The 13,662-nt window shown below is 37.4% G+C and overlaps 1 protein-coding gene across 1 annotated transcript in view; it reads right to left on the bottom strand.

Moving 5' to 3' along the window:
* Positions 1-11,899, bottom strand: part of LOC103266373 (utrophin-like) — a 36,144-nt gene extending 24,245 nt beyond the window's left edge. Inside the window, exons 1-5 of the mRNA XM_021715495.1 lie at positions 11,663-11,899; positions 11,373-11,509; positions 3,274-3,312; positions 2,980-3,045; positions 1,825-1,890 (exon numbers count right to left, since the gene is read on the bottom strand). Coding sequence (XP_021571170.1) covers positions 1,825-1,890; positions 2,980-3,045; positions 3,274-3,312; positions 11,373-11,509; positions 11,663-11,899 — 545 coding nt within the window. The remainder of the gene's footprint in view (positions 1-1,824; positions 1,891-2,979; positions 3,046-3,273; positions 3,313-11,372; positions 11,510-11,662) is intronic.
* Positions 11,900-13,662: the final 1,763 nt, after the last annotated feature.

Genomic DNA, 13,662 nt, shown 5'->3' with positions numbered 1-13,662 from the left:
TGGCAAAGTTTCTTTTGCCATGTAAAGCAACATATTCACAAGTTTCAGGGATTAGGATGTGGATATCTTTAGGGGATCATTATTTTGTCTACCACGATGCCCTCACCATGTTCTTATCATAGGATCATGTATCTACCTCTCTTCTAGCCTGTAAGATTTATGGACTGTCCACGTCTATAGCTTTATTGCAGTATTTGGTACACAGCAGTGGCGTGTTGGTAAATGCTTCACAATATGTCTTCCAAAAGATAAAAAAATCATAATTTGTAGCACTGGCAATTGTTGTGATTTAAATACTTTCATCATGGCCAATTTTAAGCTAATGACTTCACTACATGTGGAGTTGGGAAAAGATACATGGTTGTATACCAGTTACCAGATAATGACCCCAAGGGCACAGATAATAGTAATATGAAGTAAAATAATTAAGGGATAATGAGTTTTGAATATTACCTTTATTTTTATTTTAATCAAATTGATTTAATTGTAACTATAGGCACATGTGTATATATTATCATTAACAAGAGCTCTGTTTATCAAACAGCCTAAAATCTTCCTGAAAATGTAATAACTGCCTCTCACAATTGGCTTTAGTGCATCATTGCAGTAGATATGTAATAAATATTTGTTGAATAGATGGATGAATACGTTAATACACCTATTGATAATATATTAATTAATTAAAATTTATTCCACTGTTAATCATCTGAGTTTTTCTTTTCTGAAACATTAGTGCTAATTTAAAAAATAAAGACTGTGTATTCTAATTTGAAGACAGGGCATACCAAATTTGAGCATTACCTTTACTCTGTTCACAGGGCATAACAAAACATTTTCAAGAGGTAAAATTGGGTCTGAGTTACTATTTTTTATTTCCCTTAATTACTTGGCTATTGTCAACCTCAGTGGAAGAGAACATTCTATATTAGCGTTCTTAAGGTACTTCAACTTGGGTCCCTTCATAATCTTTTTTAGTGAAGAACACCTCATCTACTATGTTCCACAATTTTTCTGATGCCTTATAGGTCTGTCTGCCTACCAGATCTGAACAATAAACCTGCGCAAGTTACATAAACTTGATCCTAATGAAGTTTTTTAGATATTATTCAGAATTAAAAATGTGAATTCCAGGGCAAAAATAAAAAAAGAAGAAAAAGTTCCAAAAGTAAGATGACACAACCGTGAGATAATCAGAGACAAAATATTTGCCAAGAAAAGTTCCACAACCAAGTTGAATATGCACAAATAGAAAAATTAGAGATAAAATATTTGCCTAGGGAGCTTTTAAAAAGGTATGTTAAAGTCAGTGAAGCTTTTTCTACTTGCAAATAAAATAAAATATTGGCAGAGGAGTTAACACTTTTCAATGAAGAGTGAGGAGTATATATCTAAGCATGTGTGGGTCAGAGTTGCTAAATGCAGACATTATGGAGAAAATGTTAGCTAGCAGAAGGGAGAAGATTTTACAGAAAGGCAAGTATTCTGTGAAACTACATTTGTTAAGTTAACAAGAAATATAAGACAAAATGAATAAATATATATACACCTGTTATTCTAAACAAAATAATCTGATTTTCCTGAGGCAGATTAATTCACCAAAGTGGGGTTTTTTTCATTAATTGATATGAAACAAAGTAAATAAACATACTGAATTTATATTACCATGACTTGAAAGCATAAAATCTATGTAGACATTTTTGGAACCACACTTATCAATTTTGATTGGGATCAAAATTCAGAGTTACAGTCAAGGGAGATTATTTCCGACAGCCGTAATACAAGAACAAGCCTTCCCAGGCAGTGCTGATTTCATGATTTACTTACACACTTCCTGTGGTAGAGCTGCTATCAGTGAGGAAAGACCCATTAGTCCTTTCCATTTGGGCCAGTCTACAAAATGAAAACAGGGACATCAGATAATGTGGTCACATAGGACATGGAGACCCATCCTTAGTCATTCTTAAATTGTCAAAACTTTGACAAAACACAGAAAGGTCCACATCTCTTCACAGGGTTGTAAAATTAAAACTTCTAATGCTGGTTACATTTCTGTCACCAGTACCTCAATGCCTGGAAGCCTTTATCTTGTGCCACGCCATAAGGTCTCCTAATTGACCCAGCCTCCTGTTGATCATCTCCCAGATCTAGGCTCTGCTTAACCCTCTAGTCAATCTTCAACAGTGAAGTGCGACTTACATTCTCACACAAATCTAATGATGTTCCTCTCATGCTTAAAGACTCTCCAAGACTTCCCTTAATGATGTGATCCAACTTCTCGGCAGCCTGGACCTTTATTATCAGACCTCACCCTGTCCCTTTATGCTATCTTATCCCTTTCCCTACCAGCATTCTGTTAACACGCCATCTTCTTTCCCAGCTCAATGCTTTTGAACACGTTTTTCTGTCAGCCCAAGCCTGCCTTTCCTCAGAAATTCTACTTGGCCTAGACTCAGTTCAAATGTTCTTATTTTTATGATGCTTGAACTAACCTTTTTAGGCATGTCTAGTCACTAGTCAACCCACAGATGCCTAGTATATACCACTTTTCTAAAAGTTTGTGCATACCATCAAGAATAGCCTATATTTTATATTGGTTAAGAACTCTAAAATAAACCCCTATCCTAAAGTATTAGCATAAATTTAATCACATATTATGATTCATATAGGCACCATCTCCTGAGAATACTTTCAATCCCTACTTTCATTCACTGACACTGAATTACATGATCTAAATCCTGCTTGTAGAGTGTTTGAACTCGATAATCATATCCTATTGAGATTTACTCTTCATAGAATATAGAGCAGGTGTTTGTTAAAGTGCAAACTGCAACATGAAAAGATGAGAGCCCAGATTCCAAATGTGATGGAATCACAACTTCTGCAAAAACACATTCCTTAAATCAAATGGCATCAGATTAATCAGAAGTAAATATATTCTGGGTGGCAGTGTGGCAGAGGACTCCTATCAGAGTTGCTTACCGTGTGGCATATTGTTCTATTCTTGAATGCGTGTCATCATGAAACAACTGAGGCGACTGGGAGGGGCTTCAAAGGAAAAAAAAAAGCAACAATTTTATGCCCAAATATTGATACATATCAGTATTAGAAATGTTAAATTAGTTAAATAATGAATTTGTCATGCAAACAAACCACTAGGATTGCTACCCAGGATGGAGAAGTATTGTTTTAGACCAAGTGAGTTTAGTAATCACCCCATGCTAATACAACTGATCAGAACATCCATCTCCTGTTTATGGGGCTGTGAATACTCACTCATAGTGCTCTGGCCACATACTGATGAGTGTGATAGGACTGCAAAGAGGGGAGAGGGAAACAAAAGTCACAGAACATTTTAGAGCAATTTAAGACAAAAGCAGTAAGGGGTAGGGTAAGATTCTCATTTGTCTTCCACTCATATATTTGGTTGCCCTAGCTGCCACCGTGGGGAAATCGAAAGATACAGAAGTCACAGTTTATTCTAGAGAAGATGCTGTATATTCAACTGTCTGCAGGGGCCTATTCGCAGGTATTATGAGATATTTGTTACAGAATAGCAAACACATCTTTAGATCATCTCACTGGGGGGAAAAACCCCAGAATGCTTTAAAATAACTCAAAATTTTACAATAATTTAAAAGATAACGTCCTATAATATGCCAAGGGGAGGTGAAATCAATTTTTGTTTTTCCTGAAGAAGAAATTTAGTTAGAAAGATTAAGCTAAAAATTAAAGACTACAGGAAATGTTGATGGCAGAGATGCAATCAAAATTTTTTTCCGATTTTAACCCAATTTTAGATATAAAAATTCATACCCACGTGTACACAAAATACCTCAACTTCACAGATCCACTGAAAAAAGATACAGCCTAGATATCGCCCCCATGCCCCACCAAAAATATCACATCGTCAATAAAGCATATCATTAGTCATTCTTAGATTGTTAACAACTCCTCTATGTCATGATGCACTTAATTGAAACAAAATTTTATCCAGAAATTCAATCTATGAATTGATACAAGAAAATTTGCTCTGCTTAAATCAGGGGCTTGAGTCTTGAGAGATCATTTAATATATTTTTAACCTGGGGGTACCCTTCAACCTCACATACTGCTTAGGAATTCCCAAGTCTCCTTGAGATGCTTCTAAATTGCTTCTCTGAGGTGCCCACAAGTGTATTTGAGGAGAAGCTTTGAGAACAAGTTGAGGAGCTGCTGTCCTTCTATGAGACTGTGGAGATTCCACAAAAGAATATGGATCTCATGAAGGAAGCAATGGTTCAGGCAGAGGAAGCTGCTGCTGATATTACTAGGAAGCTGGAAAAATAGGAGAAGAAATGCTTGAAGAAGGAAAAGAAATGACTAGCTGCACTTGACCTTGCATCTCCAGAAAACAGCAATAGTACTCCAGAAGGAAGAATGTGAGATTGCAGAAAAAGCCAAAAAAGAAGAAAAAGCAAAAGCCCCAGGAAGCACCTCAGGAGAATGGAATGGAATACCCATCTATCTCTTTTTCCAAACCGAAGAAAAAGAAATATTTTTCCAAGGAAGAATTGGCTAATAGTGATCTTGAAGACACCACTGGCAGCACAAGTCTTCCCAAGAGGTAGAAATCCTCACCCAAGGAGGAAATAGCTAGTGAGCCTGGAGAGGCAGGCAACAGGAGTGTCTCCAAGAAAAAGAGGAAATTCTCTTCCAAGAAGAGCCAGTCAGCAGTGGACCAGAAGAGGCTGCTAGCAGCAAGAGCAGCTCCAAGAAGAAAAAGTTCCATAAACAACCCCAGGAAAATTAGAATGGACTTTGCCAGGTAGGGGGGCATACCATAAGGTGACAATTTCCCATCCCAAGTTCTGTACCCCAATAAAAAACAAAATTCAGGAAAAAAAGAAAATTTAAAATACAAAGTAAATTACTCTCTAATTAAATAAATATTTGCAAAAGCTAACACTGATTGAAACAAAATTATTCCAAACCACTGGCTTTTAGATGCAGAGCAAGACTTTGATGATCCAGACTACCTACCTTTGATTCTCCTATTTATATTATGCATACATACTTAAGAAAAGTATGTACATATGTAATACATACTTTTCTCATTATCTCCTATAATGAAGCATCAGCTTATTGGGATGAAAAACTAAGACTCTTCGGACCTACTTTAAAAACCAGACATTTATTCCACTCTGTGTTTCTCTGAATGTCTATAGTGTCAGTAGACTTAACTATTCATGTGCAAAATACAAAAATAAAACAACACAGTAAAGTATTATTCAATACTTTCTACATCACTACTTTTCACTAACCCTGAAATAGAGATGTTAAACGTCAGATGAATGATTTGCTATATACTTTCTAAAAACAGGACCTGCTCAAGAGATTATTTCTAAAATTCAGATGTACCAAAACATTTGCCGTGAACTTTAAATCGAAAAAAAAATGTGTATTTTTCATCTTAATCGACCTTGGAAAAGCTTTGCAAAACTGCTCAACTGGCTCTTGTCAACTTAATCTAGTTAGCACAAATATGATCCACGAACTAATATTGGAATGGCAGGGAAAAAAAACTGAACTAAAGCGTTTCGCAAAAGATTTTTTTTTTTCCCTTGTAGAATGATTTGACTCCTCTGGATATATTGCCGGAAGGGGGATTGCTGGATCATATAGAAGGCCAATTTCTAGATCTTTTAAAAATCACCATAACGTTTTCCATGGAGACTGAACTAGCTTACACTCCAACTTATAGTGCAGATATGTGCCCTTTTCTCCGCAGCTACAACTGGTTTTTTTTTTGACTTATTAATGATGGCCATTCTTACCGCCCCTTTCCTTTCTTTTCCACTTTCAATGGGCATCTGAGTTGATTCAATGTCTTCACTATTGTGAATAGTGCTGCGATAAACACATGTGTGCTGGTGTCTTTTTGGTAGTGATTTATGCTTCTCTGGATATATTCCCAGGAAAGGGATTGCTGGATCATATGGAAGCTCAATTTTTAGTTCTTTGAGAAATCACCATAACGCTTTCCATAGAGGCTGAACTAGCTTACATTCCCATCAACACTGTACAAGTGACCCCTTTTCTCCACAGCCATGCCAGCACCTGTTGTTTTTCAACTTATTAATTATGACCATCCTTACTGGTATTAGGTCATATCTCACTGAGGTTTTGATTTGAATTTCTCTGATGATTAGTGAGGCTGAGCATTTTTTAATGTATCTGTTGGCTGTCCCTATGGATTCTTTTGAAAAGTGTCTATTCATGTTTATTTTATTTTTTATTTTTATTTATTTATTTTTTGAGTTAGAGTCTCACTCTGTCTCCCAGACTGGAGTGCAGTGGCCGCCCCCGGCCACCGCAGCCTCGACCTGCTGGGCTCTGGTGATCCTTCCACCTCAGCCTTCCAAGTAGCCGGAACTACAGGCGTACGCTACCACGCCCAGCTAGTTTTTTTTTATTTATTGTAGAGATGAGGTCTCGCCAAGTTGCCCAGGTGGGTCTCAAACCTGTGGGCTCAGGCAATTTACTCACCTCGGCCTCTCAAAGCATGGGATTACAGGCTGAGCCACCGAGCCCGGCCTATTTATGTTTATTGCAGCACTATTCACAATAGCAAAAACACGGAACCAACCATGCTGCCCATTGAAAGAGGACTGGATTTAAAAACTGTGGTGCATATACATGATGGAATATTATGCAGCTATACAGAAGGACAAAATTACGAACCTTGCGGCAACTTGGATGGATTTAGAGTCCATCATACTCAGTGATCTATCACAGAAACAAAGAGCTGAATACTACATGTTCTCACTCAAAAGTGGGTCCTGAACATTTACCACAATACCACAAGACAGGGATCAGCAGTAGAGGGGATACTGCCACGGGAGGGAGGGACACATAACATCACTAAGGGTACCTCATTCTAAACCAGGGGGAGTGGGGACCAATGGGAGGTCCAAACTTTACCTTGTGTACCTAAACCTGACATGTACTCTACATCTTTATAATAAAATAAAGATACTTTTAAAAAAAAATTTAGCCGGGCTCGGTGGCTCAGCCTGTAATCCCACGCCTTGGGGAGGCTGAGGTGAGTGGATTGCCTGAGCCCGCGGGTTCGAGATCCGCCTGGGCAGCAAGACCTCATCTCTACAATAAATCAAAAAAATCAGCCGGGTGTGGTAGTGCACACCTGTAGTTCCAGCTACTTGGAAGGCTGAGGCGGAAGGATCGCCGGAGCCCAGTAGGTGGAGGCTGCGGTGGCCGGGAGCAGCCACTGCACTCCAGTCTGGGCGACAGAGTGAGACTCTAACTCACAAAAAAAAAAAAAAGTAAAAGAAAGAAAAAAAGGAGAGTTTTAAATATACATATATTTGGAAAGTGTCTAAGAAAATAGATAAAGACAAAAAAATCAAATTCTATGCTTCACTGACCTTGTAGTGTTTTGATTTATAGAAAAAAAGTTTAACAATAAACTTTCTCACATAATTCTAAAAGGAGAAAACAAACAACTGCATAGTTAGAACCTATCATTTTAAAAAAAGAATCCATTAAAACGTGGGCAAAGGACATGAACTGACACTTCTCAAAGATGACACACAAGCAGCCAACAAACACATGAAAAAACGTTCAGCTTCATTAAGCATCAGAGGAAAGGAAAGTAGACAAGGAAAATGTGGTACATATACATGATGGAATATTATGCAGCCATAAAGAACAACAAAATCACGTCACAACCTTTGCAGCGACTTAGATGCAGCTGGAGACCATTATACTAAGTGAAGTATCACAGAAACAAAGAACTGAATCCCGCATGTTCTCACTCATAAGCAGGCCTTGAACACTGGTCACACTAACACGAGGGTGGGATTGGCAGATGCTGAGCACGTCCAGGCGAGGTGGGGAAGAAAGGAGGGAGGCAAGTGGCTACACAGTGGGTGCCTGGCCCACTATCAAGGGGAGAAAGGCCCAAACTTGACCTGCATGAAAGTTACTTATGTAATAAATCTTCGCTTGTGCCCCATAACTCTAAATTTAAATTAAAAAAAAAAAAAAAGGAGTTGAAAATTAGACCAAGTGTGTGTTAGCCCAGATTTCACAATTTCTGCTTTCCAGTGTTATAAACACGGTGCTTTGGACAATCACACATTAATATTCAAGAAATCAGACTCTGCTAAATATACTTCATATGATATGAAATGTAACCCAGACTTTGAAGAACTTGGTGACCTTTTATAGTGCCTTAAATTCTCAGCAGGCTACTCCCTGTGCTTCCAGTCTTTTGCCTTCTTCAATTCATTTGCCCCAGAGCAGAGGAAGCGGGAATCTGGTTGCTCTTACATAAAGACCCTCAATGGCTCCCCACTGCTTTCAAAATAAACCCCACACACCTTGGGATGGTTTAGGAGGCACTCCATTGTCTGGTTCCAGCTTCTCTCTCCACTCTCCTTTCTTGCTTCTTTTCCTAGTTTCTCATCCCAGTTTCCCAAACTATCTTGCCTCTGGGCTTTTGAAAAGGCTTCTTTTGCCCAGAAATTCTACCTTTCCACTTCCCACACCAAACACTCAACACTTGGCCTTCAGCTCAGCTCTCACTCCAGGCTGGCGCTATTGTAACTATGAGTTGTTTTTTGCTATAGCAAAAGCTTAGAAAAAAAAATCATTCCATTCATGTATTCCACTTTAACTAATAACAAGGTGACTATTTTACTTTTTTAATCTTTAAGGAAACCAACCTAACTTTGTAGTTAATAACATCTCACAATTCTCAAATTATTTTTGCTACTGTTTTAGCTTTTTTCTCAGATTTATTTTCAATGCTACATTCTTTAATCAAGCTCTAATCATTTATTTTGATTTATTTATTAGAAAATTTTGCATAACTATAAAATTAATTAAATAACCCTAAGTATGAGTTTGTTTACCTCCTTTTAATAATAACTCATTTTCCCCATAAATCCCTTCCATGCATGCATGTATAATTACTGGGCAGAGGAAAAGACATTACATTTTGCAAGAATGAAAGAGAAAGAAGCAAAAGAAAATTCTAATTAGCTTCATAAATAACTTCAATGCATTTACCACTTCACTGGTTCTTCTCCAATGTTCTCCTCCCACAAATAGAATAAACAAAATCAAACTATTTTACTACCCACTCACATAAATTGTTACACCAGAAGATTAAGTGGCCCTGGACCAGGAAGGGCTCAGCAGAAAAGTGAACTGTAACCAAGTCCGAAGAGCTCAGTCTAGGATGAAAAAAGGAAGAAAATCTGCCCACTATATACAGTAGGTCATAAATCCTTTTCAACAAGGATCTTGTGGCATCTGATGCGCTCTTATACTTTTTCATTTCTTTCTCTTGTTTTTCTCTCACTGAAGATACTGGTGAATCCATGTTCAATGAAGTGATTATTTTAGAATGATACCCTAAAACCATAGCACAAAATTATTTGGCATGCTTTTGACTTTAATAGAGTCCCTCAGAATAGAACAATTGATGCCAATGATTATTCTGACAAAGGCAAATTATTGAAAATGCTTAAAAAGAGTATAAAAGATGCATCTATGTGCATAGTTCCTGTATAGGATGTAGCTATTTGAGATGCAAAATGCCAGTGATTTATCAAAAGATTGAAAGGGACACCACTAAGTTCAAACCTATCAAATTGTCCCCAAAATTAAAGTACCAGGTAATAACTTTATGCCTCAGAATTACTACTCTAAAGCTTAACAGGATCTAATACAAAGAAAAGTAAAATTCTGTCTCCATCATACGGTGTTCAGTACAGTTCAGATAGTAAGACAAATAAGAATGTATCATATAAGCTTTTGAAGAAAAGGACAAAAGCATAACCACGAAAAGACGAATCAAAAAAAAGAACCAAAATCAGTTTGATATCAAGCAGACTTATCAAGAAGTTTGAATTCTTATGTTCTCTATGTGTATATGTTATACACAAATCAAGCTACCTATGCATCTACACTCTATTTCTTTCTAGATGCACACACATGACATTACCTACAGAGGGATAAAAAAATGTAATAAGCCTTGGCTGTGGTACTTTTTTTTTTTTTTTTTTACATCTAGGAAGTTCCACAAATAAAACAGAAATACTTGCAAATAAATTTAGCAGAGTTCCAGGTCTGCAGGTCTTTATGTGGGGGACAGGGGTGGGGGAACAGATCAAACAGTGTGATCTTCTATTTCGACATCTTTTAGACACAGACTGTCTTAATACTCTGAACTATTAGTCATCTGATTATCTCATATACAAAATAAAATGAACTATGAATTTTGAAGGTTAATGAAAGTTTCATTTCCCAAAAATTGTACTTGACACACTTTGAAAAATATTTCTTACTACAATTTTCTCTACTATATACAGTAGAAAACTTCATGCTTCACATTTTTGAGCTTCTCTTCTGTAGTCATTTGAGAGGATGGATTTCTCTAGCTACAACTTCATTATGCCATATAACTAGGTACTTGATGATGATTAGCAATAAAAGTCCATTTGTCTCGAGCTGTAGCCACAAGAAAGTAGCCTTAGCAGGAATATTTATACTGCTATTTTAAAAAGTGATTCAAAGATTTACAATTATATCTATTTTAATCTTGATATATAATCATTTAAAAACAATATTACTTCTTTGCATTTCTTCTGGGTCATTAAAAATATTTTTTTCTTTCAGTTCAGTTCACAAATTCTTATTTTCTTTGCTTTATAATCCCATAGTAATTTTACCATCTTGAAACTTTCATTTATTCTTGTCAACTAAAATTATATGCTTTTAAGAAACTGTCAATTTTTTTTGTAACGTATAAACCTGCGTCATTTTGCTGTTTTCATTTTCAAGAAAGAAATAGCTTAGAAACATAATATGAAATTTTGATGAGATTTTAGTATATATACTCATCTGAAGCAAGATATTAAGTATTATCAATATACTTATACTAGAAAGATGCAAATGGAAAGGAAAACATCCTACAATAAATAGTAACCCCACTCGAAAAAAGAAAAAAATGTGAAATAAAAGAATATATAATACCACAACTGGATTTAAGTATTTTTTTAAAAAGGGATGACCAAAAAAATACATGAGCAATACGTCTTAAAGCTGATACATTAATGTGTATTTTAAAATTCAGAAACATGCACAAAGTTAAACCTAGAATTTTCGCTGTGAAATTGTCAAAGGCAAATAATAAAAGTTTATATTGTAAAGATTGATCCCAAGTTTAACTTACTTCTTTTAAAATGAAACATTTTATCAAAACACTAATCTCTTTAGTATTAAACAATTTCTTTTGTGTCATTAACATAAAAAGACAACACAGACATACTTGTTCACAGATATAATATTAAAGTCAAACTTACGTCTCTAAATTGTCACCTTCAAGAACTGTCTGGACAGGCAGGTAGCCAAGGCGAGGATGTTTGGCAAAGTATTTCTTTGACCTGAACTTGTTCTTCAGCACCTTTGTGAAGTCTCGTACATCTTCCCCAGATGTTGTCTATAAGGTTGGAAAAATTACACCTCTTAAGAAAATTGAAGGTGATAACTCATCTACAATAAAATCAGAGCAAATGGAAATTGATGCTATTAAATGCCAACAGTTTTGGTAGTTTTAAGCATTTTGGAATATAGCACAATATCATGAAAACACTTGGTAAATGGCCTGAGGTGTGGCCGGGGTCACAGGCGGTGCCTTCTCCCGCGCCGCCAAGCCCCCCCACACCCTGCAGGGTGGCCGCATACTGCGGGATCCAAGTTGGAGATTGCAGGGTGCGCGGCGGCGCCTCGAGGAGCAGGAGCGCAACGTGATGAACTGAGCCATGAGGAGACCGCGGGCTGGAGCCCGCCGCCTGGACCCTGCATGGACCCTGCCCCCCCCGTGCGCCATCTTGGAGCTCCGCAGCAGCTACGACAGGGACCAAGACTGCATACTGCTGAATAGACAGACTGTAAAGCAGAGGGAAAAGTGAACAAAGCCAGAAGACCCTCATAAGGAAGAACAGGTCATTGCAGGAGAGAAATAAAAGCAACCCCACCTTCCCTCAAAAACAGAATTGAAGAGGGGGAGGGAAAGGGGGAGAGGGAGAAAAATCTACAGAAATGAAGAAAAACCAAAAGAAGAATATGGGTCTCTCCCAGACGCCTGGGAGGCAGACACTGAGAAAATGACTTTGGAATACAAACAATGAAAAGTCCCCAGAATGAAGGGTCTCAAAATGCAAATGTAGATATCAAAACAATAATGGAGAGACTAAAAAGAATTGAGGAGACACAAGAAGAAACTAGGAAGGAGCTGATATCTGAGATAACAGTAATAAAGAATACTGTGAATGAAATAAATAACAAATTGATAAGGATGGAAAGCAGAATTAAACAAGCAGAAGAAAGAATCTCAGAGCTTGAGGATCAAAATATAGAACTAACCCAAACTCTTAAAAACACAGAAAATAAGCTCAAAAAGACAGAACAAAACCTTCAAGAGATGAGTGACTACCTCAAGAGGCCTAACCTAAGAATAATCAGACTCCCTGAGGCAGAAAGAGAAACAGAGACCACATTGGAACAAACTTTCCATGAGATCATTCAAGAAAACTTTCCTTATCTAATCAGTGATGCAAAAATTCAAACACAAGAGATTCAGAGACCCCTGCAAGACAACAAATGAGAAGACCAACTCCTAGACACATAATAATTCGCCTAAATAAAGTAGGCACAAAAGAAAAAATCCTAAAGGCAGCAAGAGAAAAAGGCCAGATCACCTACCATGGAAGACCAATCAGAATAGCAGCAAATTTATCTGCAGAAACCCTGCAGGCTAGGAGAGCTTGGAGCCCTATCTTCAAAGTCCTAAAAGATAAACAATTTTGAGCCAGGCTCGGTGGCTCAGCCTGTAATCCCACGCCTTTGGGAGGCTGAGGTGAGTGGATTGCCTGAGCCTGCAGATTCGAGACCCGCCTGGGCAGCAAGACCTCATCTCTACAGTAAATCAAAAAATTAGCTGGGCGTGGTAGCACACGCCTGTAATTCTGGCTACTTGGAAGGCTGAGGCGGAAGGATCACCAGAGCCCAGCAGGTCGAGGTTGCGGTGGCTGGGAGCGACCACTGCACTCCAGTCTGGGCAACAGCGTGAGACTCCAACTCAAAAAAAAAAAAAAAAAGATAAACAATTTCAACCAAGAATAACCTACCCAGCCAAGTTAAGCTTCATCAGCGAGGGAGAAGTAAAATCTTTCCCAGATATCCAATCCTTAAGAACTTATGCTGCCACCAAACCATCTCTACATGAAACACTTAAGAAAGTACTAAACACAGAAGAAAAGGAAAAAAGAACAATGTTCTTCACAAGACTACAGGGAAAAGAATAAAGTATACATGAACCAACCCCAAAACCAAAAGAAAGACAAAAAAAAAAAAAAAAGAAAAGAAAAAACCAAGTGGAAGAACAACAACTCAATATGAACTCCATGATAGGGACGAACTCTCACATTTCAATAATTAGTCTGAATGTGAATGGACTAAATGCACCACTGAAAAGACATAGAATGACAAAATGGATAAAATATCACCAGGCAACAATATACTGCCTTCAAGAGACCCATCTCACTAGAAAGGACATACACAGACTCAAAGTAAGAGGATGGGAAACAAATG

Source organism: Carlito syrichta, unplaced genomic scaffold (assembly GCF_000164805.1).
Source record: "Carlito syrichta isolate Samal-C Ts95f unplaced genomic scaffold, Tarsius_syrichta-2.0.1 Scaffold307168, whole genome shotgun sequence".
Lineage (NCBI taxonomy): Eukaryota > Metazoa > Chordata > Mammalia > Primates > Tarsiidae > Carlito > Carlito syrichta.
The sequence above is the reverse complement of the archived record's forward strand: the minus strand, read 5'-3'. Positions and strand labels throughout refer to the sequence as shown.